General features: G+C 39.1%; 1 protein-coding gene across 1 annotated transcript in view; it reads right to left on the bottom strand.

Annotated features, from left to right (window-relative positions):
* The window catches only part of IPPK (inositol-pentakisphosphate 2-kinase), a 34,016-nt gene extending 17,074 nt beyond the window's left edge, over positions 1 to 16,942 (bottom strand). The window contains exons 1-3 of the mRNA XM_054976142.1: positions 16,655 to 16,942; positions 5,569 to 5,616; positions 2,750 to 2,845 (exon numbers count right to left, since the gene is read on the bottom strand). Coding sequence (XP_054832117.1) covers positions 2,750 to 2,845; positions 5,569 to 5,616; positions 16,655 to 16,735 — 225 coding nt within the window. The 5' untranslated portion in view covers positions 16,736 to 16,942. The remainder of the gene's footprint in view (positions 1 to 2,749; positions 2,846 to 5,568; positions 5,617 to 16,654) is intronic.
* Between the last annotated feature and the right edge of the window lie 1,588 nt (positions 16,943 to 18,530).

The following is an 18,530-nucleotide window of genomic DNA, read 5'->3' as shown; positions in this document are numbered from 1 at the left end:
CAGCTACATACATACAGAAATATTAATTTCAGTAACATTTTTAAAGGCCTTTGTTTTGGAGCCACAATGAAGTTCCTTTGAATGGATAAAAAGTATGAGAAAATTTAAACAAAAAAAGGAGTCAAGAAACCAAGCTGTTGGCAACTGATCCATCCCACCCAAGTTGTCCAGCTTCTACTTGAAAATGCTGACAGAGATCATCTGGAGTCATCATCTAGTCCCGGATGAAACCCAACTGTTTCTTCTTTTCAAACATGTCAGGTGAGATAGGGATGTCCTGAAGCAAGACCTGGATGCACCAATGTGCTGAACAAGGGCCAATAAACTGAAAGTCTAGATAGATAGCACTGAGGTGCTGTTGGCCAAAAAAACCCCAGTCAGCATTTCAGGACTCATCCTGTTCTGCACAGAACATTTGCAGCTTTGAAGTTCTATTTGTTCTGGGCCTGCAAACAGAGGTGCTGGTCTCTTTTATGGCGTGTAACAAATGGGTCGGTGCACCTGCAACAGCCCTTTCTTGAGAGGCAAGTTTTAGCCACAGTCATCTATGCCCCAATTACATGCAGGCTAGGCTATTGCAAAGTACTATACTTTTATCCACTTAATGTGCTGCTTTTAATTATTTACACTCTTGCTCAGATGTTTTTTATTGTTAAGTTAACATCATAAGTCCACTTAATATTTTATTGAGAATGATGAAAGCATTTTAAATACAAAGTATCAGAATACCACCCCAAGTTTTGTTAGACCACGTGCTGGCAGAAGCTGGCACCAGAGTTACGATTATTTGATTGAAAATAAGTAAGTAAAAAATGTGTCTGTTTTAAATAAATAGAATGAGGGGAAGGGGGGGATTAAATGGGCAGGAAAATCTGGTGAGCACCATGAAGAATCTACTGATGAATGGAATTTGCCTAAGCTAACGTCTTATCAACAGTTAGCCAGGGAGGCATGGGGAGGGCTGTTCCTAGATGCTGTGCAGCATTCAGCTGAACCCTAGCTGCTACACGGCATGGGAGATGTTGGCACAATTCTGTCAAATGTGATGTTAAAAAATTGCTCCTCTTGCCGCTCTCATTTGCTAAAATAAACACATTAGAACATTAGCATTAGAACACTAAAAGAAATGAAAGAAAAAAGCATAGCTAAAAAAGCAAAGTTTCAGAATAAAGATTACACCTTTGGTTTCAGCTGATTTTTCACTGAATTCTTGCCTATGAAGGGGATTCAGAACTGTACAAAGAGCTCCTTTTAAGTGTTGCTACATTCCAGCTACTGTGTATCACTGCATCAAAAGTTTATGCCATCTGGCACAATGCATTAAACATAATTATACATTTTTTCTAATTCATTCTCTTTTATTTTTTTATCTATTTGGCCACAGTTCTAGAATACGGACATTTTCTTCAGTTAAGATTATCAGCCAGAAGCTACTGGCACCAACATTATGAATCGTCAGTATTAAATATCCTAACTGAAGGAAAAGAGAACAGGATGATAAGAGGAGGCTCTAGTGGTGTTCTCTCTCTATCTTGAAATGGTAGGGCTGATAATCCTTTCCACTGTACTGAGGAAACTTCAGTCTCCAAAAATATGTAATTACTGTGGAGTATTAAGCACAGTGAACATTTATGCAAAAACCTGAATCTTGGTTGAATCCTGAATCTTGGTTGGGTAAGGATGTAGGCAACAGATGACAAAGCTTACGTAGGAACATGCAGTAGTTAATCTATTCTCCTTGCATGCAAATCTCAAGTGTTTTCACCAGAACAGCATTTTAACATGAATGTGTAAAAAGAAATTTAATCTCTCATCTTCTAATTACACACTTGAACCTTCCATAGCAAAGCTGTATCTGTAAAGACCAAACGAGACATTACATTTTTTAACAACATAGGTCAAGTTTGTAAACAGCACATGCAGCTCCCAAATGGGGCAAATACCACTTCTGTGCCAGGGCTATTTCCCCCTTCCCCACACACCATGGTCCTTGCAGGGCTTTACAATTGAATTCCCCACACATGACACTGGGTTACAGGGAAAGTTGGAAACACTGATGCGACTTGTTAAAAACCTAACATCTAGTTTTAACCTAAGTTGAAGTGAAATGCAAGGTATTTTCCCCATTTTAGAGATAACTGAGCCCTCTCCAAGTCCTTTTCCAAAGTTAGCTATTTTTCTGGTCCAGAGCAGCAAACAAGCCAGTCCTTCTGGTCATACTTTTTTTTCTTGGTCATACATTTTGAAGCCTTCTTCCTACTTCTTTTTCACTGTAATGGCAAGCTAGCCTACATTCCATCAGGGAGAAAAACAGAGATCACACAATATCTTTTTCATAAATCCTTTTCACCTGAGCATCTTAAGACTTGAGGAAGACAAGATTATAGATTTTTTATAAAAAGCACTATTAAGATGAACTATTTCCTATACTTTTCCACTCAACTGAAAAACAGCCTATAATGACCAAGTAATATTCTAATTTGTAGCTGAATGACACAGAGCCTCAGTAGGAGAACAGGAAAGTCTTCTTCCTCCTGCAGTCACCCACCCACTTTTTGTTTTAAAGATGTAAGCATAATATGTCTGGAGATATCAACAGGGGCTTCTGTGTTCTATGAATAGCCATTGTTCTATGTTCTGTAGCCTGAAGGTTGTTAAGCGTGAATACTTCCCATATTCTTTGTACAAAAGCAATCTGACTACACAACTTCACAAAGAAACAAGAAAGTAACAAGAAAAACATAGTTACCCCATAGTGAACATACTTCTCCCCAAAAAACTGCTTCATAATGTGCTTCCCAAAGTGTACTATATTCTGAAGGTGGTGAAAGATCTCTTCTGGTGTCTAAAAAAAAATAGATTAGATGTTCAAAAGGTCACAGCACTATAACAGGCAATATATGTTATATTCAACTCACTTGAAAACAAGGAGTTGGCAAACGCCATATAAAACAAGGATGCTTTAAACTAGCGAAGCCCACAACTTGCACTATGTACTTCCAAGCAAAAGAATTCTATGTATCAGAAACAAATGTAAATCTATATAATCTTTCCATTGTTAGTACTGTTTTCGTTATGAACTGCCTCAAGCGGATTCTGGAGAAAAAGTATACACATACATCTATCTTTCTGCATCAGGCAACAGGGGGACCGTGTGTGGGGTGGGGGTGGGTGAGAGAGAGAGAGCAACTGTTTAATCACACACACACACACACACAATGAAAAAACCTCAGTATCACCGCTGTGGATGAGGTGTCTTCAAAATCTTGCTGGAAAGGAGATGCTTGTTCAAAATAGATTTATAAAAGCTACAAAGGGTTTAGAGTCACAGAGGTCCCAGAGGTCCATACTCTACATTGGAGTTTTGAATTGCCTCCTAAGTACTAGTCTCCTCAATATATAACAAGTCACCTGGAGCCAAGAGGTAAGGCAGGGTATAAACGTTTAAATTAGTGAAATAAGGAACCTTTTTGTCAAGTTAAACCACTGATTTTCAAGTTTATATAATGTGCTGCCAGTGATCAATAGAGAAAAATATACTACTGAAAGCAAAAACCAATAATTAATCAATCAATTTACTGCATTAGCAGAAAGCCATAACAACAATACAAGAAAAAATCAAATGTCCATCAAGATAAAAAATTTAAAAATTCTGAACATTTGCATAGAGAAGATCAAAATACAGAATAACCAGGACAGTGAACAGTAGAATATATAGGCATACTTTAGTGAAAGACTTTCTGTGCTCACTATATCAGTAAAATTTGCTGGAAGAGTCAGGGAAGAAGAAAGTAATTGCTTATAATGTAGAGTTGTTCTCAAGGTGCCTACTAGACCAGCATCAGTTTAAGCACCCTGATCTAACGTAGAGTCCAAGGGTCCTCAAGTATTCTTCTGAGAAGCCAAGGCTAGCCACTAATCTCAATACAAACTGAGCAATGAGTTATCCTTCATTTCTCCATACACCAAAGTCAAAAGACCTGGAGACTGAAGTTATTGTTGAGGGTAGAGATAATTCTACTCTAACCACAGCTTGAAGATGCTGAAGGAAGAACAGCTAACAGTATGTGAAAAAAATTGTTTTGAGCTACTTCTAAAGACTCAAAACTGCTGTTTGATACAGAAGCTGGGACAATTTCCTTTTAAAAATTTACCAAGTTGGAAAAATCAGGCATCCTCCACCCTCCCGATAAAATCTAAAGATACCAAGGACAGCTTTTCTGAAGTTATGCTTAGCATAATCAATATGGGCTGTCTGTGACCCTGAAAAGGGAAAACAGAAAATATAAAGGGACTTTTTTACAAATATATGCAACTAAAATATTCACCATTATACCCAGAAATGAACTAACAGGATCTTTTTCTGCAAATAAACTTAGTTTTCAGATAAAAATAACAAGTTAAACTTTTCTATCTTCTTAGCTGATAAGAAAGGTGTTTTTCTTTTCTGCAATGTTTGAGTCCTTCACAGATTACACCAGTTTTATATGCATGAAACTAACAAGTGATTGGCAAGTTTATGTATATTCTTATAGGCTACTTAAGGATTTGTTCTAATCATAAGATACTTAATTCAAGTAATAATGCAAAATCACCACAAATAAAAATGTGATCATAAGTTATAACAAATAAATGCAAACATGCAATTAATCCTGGCTCATCAAAAGGTTTAAAAGAAAAGCTAAGCAACATTAAGAAAAACCTATATGAGTAGCACTATCAGCTTTCAAAAAGTGGCCTTGCTTTTCTGGACAATCGGTAAAGAATTCCAATAGATAAGTGTCAAATATTTTAGTTTTACTTTAGTGGAAATGAAGATGATCCAATCCACAAAATGGGGGTGGGGGGTCATTAGTTTGCCAAGGAAGTTGCAAACAAATAAATGTGCAAGCTTTCTTTTTGAAAGAAGAAAGAGAATAGCAGTGAAATCCTAGAGTTACTCCAGCCTAAACTTAGGATTTCACTCTAAGTATAATTCCTGCAAGTATATTGTGAGAACAGACTGAAAATGCATGGCTGAAGAGCCTTTGTTTTAGCTAAATGAAAGGCAGGAACGGGAAGCCACAAGGTGCTGCCTGCTGCCCTAGGAGGAACCAATTAGCAGCTATATACTTTGCTCCGGGAGGAGTGAGATAGATGCATAGAGTCATCTATTCAATTAGTATAAATATTGTGGCATAGCCCCACCAAGTAACAGGAGTGTTTCTGTTCAGATCTCCTGCTAGCCTTTAACAATTTAGCACTCCTGCCTGTGGCTTGGGGAGCAAGAAAGGGGGTTAAAAAGGCACCTTTTTCCTTCCCTGCATTTCCAAAACTTGACAATATGTAAATGCAGGTGATTAACAACTTTGTTAAAATCAAGATTAATTGAAAGTTTAAGAAGCCTTCAGAACCCATTTTTAAGCAAACTGCTTATGGATTATTAATGTTGGAAGCCTCCTCAAATCTATGGGAAGGTTGGGTAAGAGACCGAGTATCAACATAATACTCTTTTGGGTGGGAGGCATGTTAAACCAACCGTTTTGTGTCTTTAAACACCAGACAAAAAGAAAAATCACAGTATCTCACCTTGCTTCGGTTTGGGGGAAACTTCAAGAAACGCAGTACTATGCAACGCTGGGGAAAAAATGTATTACATTAGTATAACTTTCTAATTTAGATAATTTAAGGTGAATCAACAATTACAGTAAAATTACTCCAGAAAATAAACATGTCTTTCTTCATTTCTCAAGCAGAAATATGCTTGCTGGTCATTCTGCATATTCCCCATTTAGTTTTCATTATATTACAAGGAACATAAATATAGAAGGATCACCCTTAATGAATCAGATAAATTCATTTAACTAAGCATTTCTTCCATCTTCTTCAACAAAAAAAGGAAAAGATGTATCAAAACAGCATCAAGGTAGGCAGATGGTACACAGATATTTAGTCTATAGACCAGACAAGAAAAACTAAAGTTTGGAAGTGTAACCATGACTTCTGCAGGGGAAACATTCAATATACTTACACACAACACATATTTGCCCTCCAAAGTTTAGATCAATTATATTTTTTTTTCAAAATATAGCTAATAATCACAACTCCAACAAAATTTATTTTGGAAATAAATGAACTATGCTTTAGAGAAAGACAACTTCCATAATCAGAGCTTTTATAGTTTGACAGCTATTCTTGGAACTAGTTCATAGCTAGTCTTGAGAATCAGGCACTGGAAGTAGATTGTTAGACCAAATTGGTTTGCCCTCTGTCAGTTTATATGCATTACTTCTAGACAGCTAAAGGAAGCAAAGATTTCCTCATTTTGTTCACAGCTTAGGCCACTTACACATACGTTGTTTGCTGTTGGGAAGCCTTTTTTCTCCTGCTTCCCCAAAGCATCATGGTGCTTTCATGCAACCTCCCAGGTATTCCTGTCTTTCCTACAATGTTTTAGAAAAGGTAACTGCGAAGCCAGATGGCTGCCTAGAGGGCGGTAAAATCCAAATCTTCCCAGTTCCACTCACACTGACATCATTTTCCCTGGCCCAGTCTCTACGGTGGCCATTTCACCAAATTCCACTGCACAGAAACTGACATTTCGATATAAGAATCGATATGTCAGCTACTGGTTTTAAAAGCCCACCAGGAAATGGCTGTCACAAAGACTAGGATAGGGAAAGTGAGGGGAAATCCCCAAAATGGAAGCCGTGCTACCGCTGTGCTATACCTGCAGCCATCGCAACAACAGAGAAACTACAGGAAAGCATCACTGCACAGAACAGACCTTAGATCCATGCACCTAACAGGGAATCAACTCTGCCAGATTAGAAACCAAACCAAGACCCAAATTCCTTAAACTGTAATATATTTAAAATTAAGAATAAGATTTATCATTTGATCAGCAGGCTGGAAAGAACTACTTCCCTCCCCAAGATTGCTCATTTAATTATGGATAAGCTCTGGATAAGGTCATACAAATCTGTAAAGTTTAGCTCTAGGTCAGCTATAACCAAACTACGCACAACACTACAGTTCTGTGATTAGAGTTTCTGATGTTTAATTTGGTCCTAAAATGCAACCCCAAGTCACCCCCTCCAATATAGTTGGGGCTTAAGCACTGGGAAAATGCTTTCCTTTGGGCTGTCTGAACCCCCAGTAAGGACCGGGGGGGGGGGGGAGACCATTACTTATATTATGCCCATCTCCCCCTCCACCATACACACACAGGGGAGCACGGTTTCCAACTGGGTAAATAACAAGGGAACAGAAAAGTCTATTTCCCAGCATTACTTAAATCAATGCCAGGCCTTCCCAGTTGTTTTTTATAGACAAAGTATACATTAGTAGTTCCATTCACAGAATTCCAGCATTCAGCACTATGATTGTACAGCCTATTGTTTCAAACCTGGCTTTTAGCAACATTTATGTTCCTTAATGTTAAATGTAACTAAGGAACTTTTAACTTTTTACACGTTTTTTTACAAGTATATGACAAAAGTTATTGAGCGTTCTTCAATTATATATGGATTTGTTGCATATAATTTAAAATAGTAAAAAACTATCAATCTTCTAACAATCCAGCCTTTCCAGGATTTTTTATGATTAAAATAGGGGTTTTTTCAGGTTTTGTTTTGCTTGGTACAAGAATTCAGTAAATGCATTTTCACATTAAAAGTGTTAGTATATTATAGTTCTTGTTAGTACATGATTTTTTTCACAACAGAAGAATCAACTCTACTATACCTTACAGCTGAGCAGATGCTTTTAAAAACCTATATTCAAACTTCAGTTTGAGAATTTTACTATATTGTCAATTACCTAGAGCCTAAGACACATGACATTTTTCTTGCATTCTCCCTGGGTCCAAATGTGCCCTTCCCAGGCATATGCAGCCCATTCACATCAAGATCACAGGGAGAAGGGGGAAAGCCTCCCCCATTGCCACTGTCCCAACCAAAAATGGCCCCTGAAAGCTTCACCCCACACACGCATGCTACAATTCCAGTACAAATCTGCCCTGCACCACCTAGGAACTGAGCTCCAAGTATGGGACTCACAGACATGTCTCATCACTAGGACCAGTGAAAGCTCCAAAGAAAATATAAGGCAAGGCAGTACGCACTGCTCTCTTACTTTTGAACTCAGTGGCATTTTGTTCAGCCTAATCTGGTGCTGGGTACAGCATACTCCAGATACTGAAATATAATTAAAGCATCACTTGTTAAATACCTGCTGGGGGGATTAAACATTTTAGGACCAATTATATTTATGGGAGGCATGGAGGGATTAATGTCAGCCTGCCTATTTTCCTGCTGAACACATCTGAGAAGTTTTTGCATGGATCTTGCAGGGATGCAGAGAAATGGACAATATGCCTATTATGCATTTGTTTGCATCTCTGCAATAGCCATGCAGATGCACAATCACTGGTGCTTCAATGTGCTTTTCCGAAAGGCACTTGAAAGTTATTATACACTTACATCTCTGAGAGCATGAGATAAGATGTCCCAAGAAAATAGGTAGTCACAGCAATATTTTATCCTGTCCCATACACATACTGGGGTATCATGTAATTTTTTCTCAATAAATCCTCTGATAGAGGATATAATAATGGCCACAGGCATATACAGCTTTAATGGGGGATTAGACAGCCACAGTGACTAAAGGGAACCTCCACATTCAGAGGCAGCGAACCTCTGAATAACAGTGCCAGGAGGCAACTTCAGGAGAAGACCTCTGCCATTGTGCCTTGTTGTTGGCCCTCCATAGTAAATGGTTGGCCACTGTGTGAGACAGGATGTTGGACTAGATGGAGCACTGGCCTGATCCAGGAGGGCTTTTCTTATGTTCTTAGGCAATGCATCTCTCCATCCAGCTTGTTCTAGTTGTGTGTGGAGGAGGGGATCATCATGAAATAAATGCACTTCTTCCTTGGCTTTTCTTTTTTGTGGATCTCAAACTTTACTAAAGGGACTTGGTCATAACTCCAAAAAGTCTGGGAACCACTGGTTTATTCCAGGTCTTGGCAAATGCAGGACACAAGGGCATCTTTACAATTGAGTGTTATGCCTTCAGTTTCTCTCAAGGTTCACCTGCTAAAAGCCCTGAAATTCAGTTGATGCTGCCAGTCCCGCCTCCCACTCAAGATCCCATGAGCAAATACCAGAGAGTATTACCAGCCCTCATTTCGCTTCCTGGCTTGGATTGAAGGAGATAAATGGGAAAGTCTGAAGTGGAGCAGAAACAGAACCCACAGCTCTGGATCCTGCCTCTTACTCTTCCCAAACAAAGCTATGCTGCTTCTTTCTACTCCACTCTGGGCTTTCTCCCCCTGCCCTTAATCTCTTATTTCCTGTAGATAGCTTCAGGGAAGTAGCCATGTTGGTCTGCAGTCAATGAACAAGATCTAATACCACTTTAAAGACCAACTCCCTGAGGTGCTATTGCTTTTCTCTCCTGCAGCAACTGAGGATAACTGGGTGCTCCCACCACCCACCATTTCCCCTTCCATGCTTCAGAAAAGCTTAGCCTGTTAAAGGCTCACAATCTATGCCGCACACACCAGACCTTTCAACTATGGAAACCAGGAGCCAAGGTGTTATGCCTGCTGCCTTACCAATGTCTTCCCTGCCACTTTCTCCTTTAGCTCTCTTCATCTTTTGACTTGTTTTGCAACAAATGTAAGTGGTCGTATTTTAAATAAGTTGCTTCTGCTACAGTTAATTGAAAAGTGGGTATGATAAAACGTGTTGGTTATGAGATTAATAAAAAATAATTTAATTTTACTTTTGTAATTGCTAAACTGCTTTAGGGCTATATTTTTAAAGAATGTCTGAAAATTTTGGGCTGCTTTTCTTACTGTTTTTAGATATGTATTGCTTTTGTTTTACTTTTTTTAGGTTCTAAAAGCTTTTTTATAGGTTTTATCTTTTGTTTGACAGTCATTTAGAAAGGTTACATAAAAATGTAAACAAAACCATATCCATTTTACTAACTTTTCACAGAAGAATTCATCATTTCCATCAAAAATTGCCAAGCCATGTGTTTTGTTTATAATGGGGTTTTAAAAGATTTCATTTTTATAACAGCTAATAATATCTACAAAAGTAGTTTTTTGTAGGTATTTGATACTATTGTTTTGCACATATACAAAACAATAGCATTAAAAAGCTGTTTTTATAACAAAGCAAATTCCAGAAACTTTCAAGGAGACTCACACAAGGCTGAAAATATTGTATTTGTTATGGATGAGTCTGAACCTAAAAAAATTGGGCTGGCTTCTAAATCCTCCCCCAAAATCTGTCAAAGCCCAGTTTATTTAGCTCAGTCTACAGACACAAGAACCCAGATAAAACCTCTTGCCTCTATACTTCTTCTTAGGTAATTGAACATCCTGCTGAAAGAGATGCTGTGTTAAATCAGAATATCTCCAAATTTTATTCCAGTTACCTGTAAAATGGAGTTCCTGATTTTAAATGTTACTGAATAACAAGCATAAATAGTCTTCCATGATTAATTTATATAAACTAAATTGTAGGAATATCCAGTTAAATTTCAGATGCCATGGGCATAAAAAGGCACAGCAAAACAATATGCTGAGGATCCATCACTTACAGAAACTTCTGGCTGAGAGTTCTGACTACAGGTATTTAAAGTTTCAATTTTACTTTTACTGTAGGGCTGTCAGCAGATGCGAGTAAATTGATTGCTATCATAACTTTGCATGTTCCTAAAGCATTCATTACAAGAGCCCTGTGGTGCAGAGTGGTAAGCTGCAGTACTGCAGCCCAAACTCTTCTCATGACCTGAGTTTGATCCTGGGGGAAGCCAAATTTAGGTAGCCAGCTCAAGGTTGACTCAGCCTTCCATCCTTCCGAAGTCGATAAAATGAGTACCCAGTTTCCTGGGGATAAAGTGTAGATGACTGGGGAAGGCAATGGCAAACCACCCCATAACAAAAGTCTGCCAAGAAAACATCATGATGCGACATCCCCCCATGGGTCATTAATGACTTGGTGCTTGCACAGGGGACTACCTTTACCTTTAAAGCATTCAATATTCATATTTCATATTGTGAAATCTTAATGATACATATATGAAAGCAACTACGTATAATATTACAATGTAGTAAACATCAAAGGAGAAGATTTTATTGTGTGATTCATTTTAACTATGCTGTTACAAAAGCACCTATAATACTCATTTATTTACACCTGTACCTGAAACTTTTTTTTTAAATAAAATTTTTATTAGTGAGTGGTAAAACAAAGAAAATTTTGCAAATTTGACACAAATAATCCCATTTTACCCCTTGCTCTATCCCCTACCCTTTTCCTCCCCCCTCCCTATTGACTTCCAACAGCTTTCCAACCCCTAACCCTTCTTATTACTTAAATCTATTTCATTTATATTTCCCTACCAACTTTAATTCGTAATATCTCTTATTCTAAGCACATTCTTATTTTTTACATAACCTCTATCAAACCTACTATCAATATAGTATATCTCAAATCAATATAACATACTAATATAATATAATATATAGCAAGAATCGCCCTCTCTCTTACTTTAAACTTATTCTATTTCTTTTCTTTTAAGCATATACTCCGTCAAATACACTATCAATATAGTATATATCACAATAATATATTATATATATGTTGTATGCCATGCCACCAATGTAGCATGGCACACATCACCACACAACACAACCACATATTATGTTATAATGTAGAGTCTGATCTACTAACCCATTGTTTTATGTCATATATCATATATAGTATACCTCGTGGAGATATCTGTTTACCCTTTCTCATTATCCCATATACTCAATATAAAATCCTCTTAAATATTATATTAGCTTAGATTATAATTACATTCCCCCTAAATGGTAAGATCCCTTCTCTCTTCTCATTGCAACGCTATTCTTTAAAAAATTTCAAACTGCCACAGTTCTCCTTTTACATACCACTTTTTTTCCAAAAATTGTTTCAGTTTCCCCCAATCAACAATATATTGCCCTAGGTCAAGATCTTTAAGTTTCCTTGCCATTTTGTCCATTTCTGCCATGTACAGCAATTTGTAAATCCAGTCTTCTACAGTTGGTATTTCTTGTGTCTTCCATTTCTGCACATACAAAAGTCTTGCCGCTGCTGTCATGTAAAATAACAATGTTCTGTGCTGCATTGGAACTGTCTCCATTCCCAAGTTCAGTAGCAACAGTTCTGGGTTCTTATTTATTTGTATTTGTAAAATCTCATTTATTACTTCAATTATTTCTCCCCAGTACTGTGGCAGTTTGAGAACTACTGAAGTACAATAAAATGTAGAGGGGGGTGACTTTACCGGGGAGGAGAAGAGGTTAAAGAGAATTTCTAAGCAGTTATGATATTAGATTGATATATATAGAATAACAAACAGAATATTGATAGAAAACAATTAATCATAAGGGTTAACTATAAGGATTGACTAACTAATAATATTTTCTTTTTGATTCCGTACAATGTACCAAACTGAATATGTTTATCTGAAGCTGTATATGAGTCAAATTGATTGATATCATATATAGATTTATGATTGAAGGGGAATAGAAATACTAATGTAAACAAATATAATTAAAATAGAAAGAAGAAGATAGAATGAATAACATATAGATTATAAGTTAAACTGGTTGATTTATATGAATGTATGGTTTACATAGTTTAGGATATATAGAAATATTTGAAAGTGGAATAATGAAAAATGGGATAAATTGTTTATCCATTATGGAAAAAGGGACTCATAGACAGGGTACAGAGTATTAAAAATAGTTAAAGAAGTATTGCTTAGAATAAAGGGAGAATATATATTTGTTAGATAGAGGAATACATAAAGAGTAAGGGAAAAGGGATAAAGGGTTGGAAAACTGTTGGAAGTCAACAAAATGGGGGGGGGGGGGAAGGGAGGGGGTTAGAAATTGGGAAATGGGAAAATTGACTGTAATGTGTAAACATTTGATCCTAACCCAATAAAAAAATTTTCAAAAAAAAAAATTACTTCTCCCCAGTACTGTTTAGCTACTTCACATGTCCACCACATATGATATAATGATCCTTCATGTTTTTTACATTTCCAGCACTTGTCTGACATGTTGGTATTTCCTAGCGCAATTTTCTTTGGTGTTAAAATACCATCTGTAAATCATTTTATACACATTCTCTTTAATGTTCGTACAAGTTGAAATCTTCACTGTATTTTTCCATAGGTATTCCCATGCTTCCATTGTTATTTCTTTGTGAAAATTTATTGCCTACTTCACCATCTGGACTTTTACTGTTTCATCCACCGTAAACCATTTTAAAAGTAATTTGTAAATCTTGGATATTTCTTTCTTGCCTTCCTGTAATAACACTTCCTCTAACTCCGAATTTTCCCATCTTATTCCTCCTCTCTGGCAGTCCGCATTATAAAGGTCTCTAATCTGTCTGTACTGGAACCATCCATAACAAGGAGACAATTCTTCTTCTGGCTTTATTCTCAGTTTTGAATATTGTATTTGTGTAATCTCCTTGTAAGTTAGACATTGCTGTTCACTGTCGACAGTTCTCGGATCTATTACTTCATATGGAACCACCCATGAAGGAATTCCATCTTCCATATACAACTTGTATTTTTTCCAGACCATGAAGAGGCTTCTCCGAATGTAGTGATGCAAAAACAAAGAGTCCGCTTTTACTTTGTCATACCACATGTATGCATGCCATCCAAATATTTTTTTGTCTGTACCTGAAACTTAGTGTAACAAAAATCAACTGGCAGAAGATGAAAATAAATTTGTAGAGAAAATTTATTTCCTTTTTTAAAAAACAAGAAACTCCACCTTTAGTGTTAGGAAGTCATTATTCCAAACTGGCAACAACCTCCAAAGCAGAAAACCTAAGTACAATGCCTTTTCAAGTCCTATTCTTTTGACGTATGAACTTGTCAGGAAAAAACAGGCCTGTTGTCAACACAAGCTCACTGAGCTACTTGCATTTTATCACAAGCTCATTTGCCAAAGCAAATACCAATTGTCCATTGTTCCCATATTAACTATGCTGTATGTCCTCATACACTGTGTACAACGATTTCTGAATACTTTCTGAAAACATCCCATAACTTCTAGGTCATTCTTGCAAGCAGTTACTTAAAGAAAGTTTAGAAATACGTTGTCAGTGATACTCAGTGGCTCAGGAGCCACATGTGCTCTTTGACATACTACCTGTGCTCTCCCTTACACGGCACCCTACTCAAGTTCCAGAAGAGCGGATAAACATGTTGCCCTTTAGGGTTTGTGGTTCACAGGAGGTTCCCACTTTAAGACAGATGACTGTAGGGACTGAGAACAGGTAAGCTGTGAGCCTCCCCGAGCTGTGAGTCTTGTCAGGGATGCAAGTAACAGGGTTGTCCTCTCCAACCCACCCCCACCTTCTCTGCAGCATCCATCCCAGCACACGAGCAGCTGCCAGAAGGAAAGAAAGCTGGCCGCAGAAAAAGTAAAACCACTACCACAGCAGCTAACCAAGAAAAGAGCAACCATGAAAGTGCAATTCTTCCAAAGAAAGAATATAATTAGAACTCATTGTAGCCCTAGATCTGAGACCTGATCTCGTAGGTTATACTGAAATAATATTTCAGTTAAAACATACTTTTAAAGAGTAGCTGGTAAGAGTCTCACGTGTTGTTTTGATGGCACGAGAGAACAGAAGCTTCCATAGCTTGCCATACGTGCTTTCAAAGGAGTCCGTCTGGCACATGGTATGTGCTAGAGACAGAAGGGATGGGGGTTAGTCAAAATGGGGTAATCATGCCTCGAATATTATTTGGTGAGGGGGCAGAAAAAAGAGAAAAAAACAGGAGAAAGGTACCAGGATCTTGGGCACTACCTTAAGACAGAAAGTTAAGAAAATTTTCCTCTTTTGTTGTGCTGTGATTTTCTTTATGATAATATGAGTTCAACAGCTGTCTCTAAAGGCTAATTATGAGAACTAGTTTTTCAACTGACAGAAAAACAGGAAGTGCCTCACAATATATATAAGTTAGCTTTATTTACCAGATACAAATCCTGGGAAGCCAACAAATGTCAACATTCTCAAATTATACTTTCTCCCTCACATACCACCAATGTGTATGTTTTTTAAAAAAGTGTGTAACAGGTGGTAAGAATGAGTACACACAGGAAATGAACGGCCTCTAAGTAACATTTGATTTATATACTGCCCTTCACGACAACTTAACACCCACTCAGAGCAGTTTACAAAGTATGTTATGCTTATCTCCACAACAAGCACCCTGTGAGGTGGGTGGGGCTGAGAGAGCTCTGAAAGAGCTGTGTGGGATGAGCCCAAGGTCATCCAGTTGGCTACAAAAGGAGAAGTGAGGAATCAAACCCGGTTCTCCAGATTAGAGTCCCACCGTTCTTAACCACTACACCAAACAGGATAGTACTTCCCAGCAAGAAATTTGGTTAGCAAAACATGTGTAAATACAGGTTTCTGAAAACTCTCCTTTTGCCCAGGAAAATTAACCATGTGCCTGAACTATGTGCACGTAAACTATTCAATGTTGAAAGACAAGGTAGTTGTGTCCATCTATGAAGCCAAACTAAATTCTCTCAGCTAAATGCTCTTGCAGAAAACAGAAAAAGTGAAAGTATTAGTGAACAAATTAAGTGAAAGATTAAAATAGGATCTCAGAGCAAACACACACCTCTTACAGAGTCTTTTCCTGGAGCTAGGGACAAGTGAAGTAAAAAAGATCTAACTCATAGGTGGTGGCACTAACAGTTCAAGGACAATTAAATGAAGAAACATCAAAACCGATACACATATTCATTAGAATTCACATGCCCAGATAGATCTGTTATCTTACAATTTTTGCTCAAAACATCAAACAAATATCAAGTCGCACTATTTTGGAATTCCTCCTCCCTTTCATTAGACAGAGACGCTGTTCTTTTAGATCATCACACACTTTCCCACTTGTTTGCCCAGAAACGTCAAGCTTCAACCCATGACTCAGGTCTTTTACGATCAGCTTTAAAGGCTTGCATTTTACAGGGCCGCCAACCCTCCGTCTTTCTCTGCCTTTTAAACACGAACGAAAGCTAACCTAACAAGCATCACCCTTTTCTCAACACACCCGGACGTGATCAGGGGTGTAAAAGGGAGGATTAAGGATTTTCAAATTCGGGGGAAAGGCCTAATCAGGTCGTCATACACGTGCAGTATTTCTCTGAGCATCTCGCGAAGTGGGCTCTCTAGACCCCGGGAAGCTGGAGCCGGACGAAAAAACCCTCATTTTTTAAAGGCTCCATAAGATTTTGGTTTGTTTTCTATCCCTCTGGCCAGCACTTTTTCGAAACCGAAAGTCCGAAGGCGAGGTATCCGTGGGACAGGGAGAAGGAAGACCTGAGCTCCCCGCACTCAGTCCCACATCGCCCGACCGGCGGACAAGCTCGTAGATGCCCCCGCCAGTCTCCTCCCCAACTGCCACCTCAGCGGGGAGGGGACGGAAGGAGTTCTCAAGGAAAAGAGGGGGGACCAGAAAGAATCCCGCCCGCCCGGGCTCAAACCGCTCCGGACGGAGAACAGCCGTTGGCGGGCAGCACGGGACGCGAGCGCGACGGCCGCTCAGCCCCTCCACCCACCTTTACCTTTCTGTGGGAGACGACGAGGCTCTTGTTGCCCTCGCCGTGGTAACGCCATTCATTCTCGTCCATCGGCTCCGCTTCCATCGCGGCCAGCCGGCCCAACAGCCACTCACTCTACGTCTCGAGCTCCGGCTGGGCTCCTCTTGCTCCTCTCTTTGACTTCTCCGCCTCCCTCTAGGGCAGCCCTTATCGACGCGCGTCCCCCGCCCACAAGGCCCGTGAGCTCACGACCAGTCAACCATCTGGTAGTTTTCCGACACACACGATCCTTGTGCCCGGGTCAAAGCAGGAAGTTCCACCTTCCGCCATGAGGCAAACCGGAGGTTACCAACCCAAGGCAGGAATACAAGACAGAGGAAATAGGGAGGGACTTCCCTCAGGAGCCATCTTTAGTTTGGGCACCAGCTTTTCCACTACCCTTTTTACCCTTATCTTGGGCGTGGGGGTGTTACATGATGCCATCTTTTTTGCTGGCACAGGAAAACCTTCGACATAATTGATGGCGGGGAATCTTTTTGGACATGCGCACGACAGTCGGAAACCGGCGGCATGTATGTGGAATAAGGAAGGGTGGCCGTGCATCGGGTTCGTTTACGTGCATCATTTACACTGGAATAGATTGCGTTTTGCTCTCTTGGTTAATTGCAAAAAAAAAAAAAAAGTCACGTGCTATTATTGTTATCTTAGGATCTAGGCTAATCTGATTCTGAATAAGATCAGTGGCAGAAGCAAACGCGTGTATTCCAGCGAATACGTTAACATGTATTTGTTTCAGCAATTAATTGCTGTAAGAAGTCTTTAGGACAAAGTTGATTGGGTTGAAAATGCAATGAATAAACATTATAATTTGCCCCATTCCTGAAGTCGAGGGCACACAGTATGGATGCATAGGGGTAGCTCAGTATTTCCTGGAGCTTTGGGGAAGGGACGTAGGGTTATCAGGTACATGCCGGAGGTGGGAAATCTCACATCACCAGTAGGCCTTACTTGCCAGCGTATCGACCAATATGAGAAAGAAAAATTAAAAAATAATGTTATGCTTCTCTAGGAATTACTAGAAAGTATGGTAAAACCTTTCCAGCTATTCCTAGAGAGTTCTGACGTAAATGGCCCAGAGCGAAGCCCAAGAACACTTCGGGGACTGTGCAATGACATCGCTCCCAGAAGTGATGTAATTGCACCACGCTGGGAGCACGCGCTTTGCACATGTGAAGACATCAAAAAGGTAAGTGCCAGGTCCCCCCTCCCACCAGGACAGTAAGGGGACCTGGCAGCCCTATGTTATGTCCAGGCAAGAATTCAGATGTGATGTCACATTGGGTTGCCAAGTGTCCAGTTTTGAACTGAGCAGTCCAATATTTTCCTTTTCTGTTTAGTAAATAAACTGACAAAATACTGGACACCACGGTCAAGGTGCATTCATGTGCTCCTTCTTTCCTCTGTGGTTTGATAAACTGGTGGCACCCTTTCTGTTTCTTTTCTACACTAACCCTTCCCCCAGCACCCAAGTATCTTGCTCTCAGAGAAATCCTGCTGGCTATACTGAAGAAAACTTTCACAGCCAACCAGTTGGCTTTCTGTGTTGGTTCCAGCTGACTCTGGGTTAGATGGTGGCAGGATTGAATCTTCTATAGAAATGTGAAAAAGAGGTCTTGGCGAGTCATGGCTGGAAAAAAGGATGAAACATTCAGAGGGGGCGGTATATGGACAGTGTGTCTGACCTTAATTTTTATCTTTTGAGCAGCCCTAATGACTGCAGGCTGCAAGACTATGCATATTTACCTGTGAGTAAGCACCATTGAGGTCATGGATATAGTAAAACCTGGGTCTGGCAGTACCACTTTCAGATTCAAAACAGAATTATCTTTCTTATTCAAAA

The sequence above is a fragment of the Eublepharis macularius genome, chromosome 4 (genome assembly GCF_028583425.1).
Source record: "Eublepharis macularius isolate TG4126 chromosome 4, MPM_Emac_v1.0, whole genome shotgun sequence".
Classification (NCBI taxonomy): domain Eukaryota; kingdom Metazoa; phylum Chordata; class Lepidosauria; order Squamata; family Eublepharidae; genus Eublepharis; species Eublepharis macularius.
Note: the sequence above shows the minus strand (reverse complement) of the source record. Positions and strands in the feature narration are given on the sequence as shown.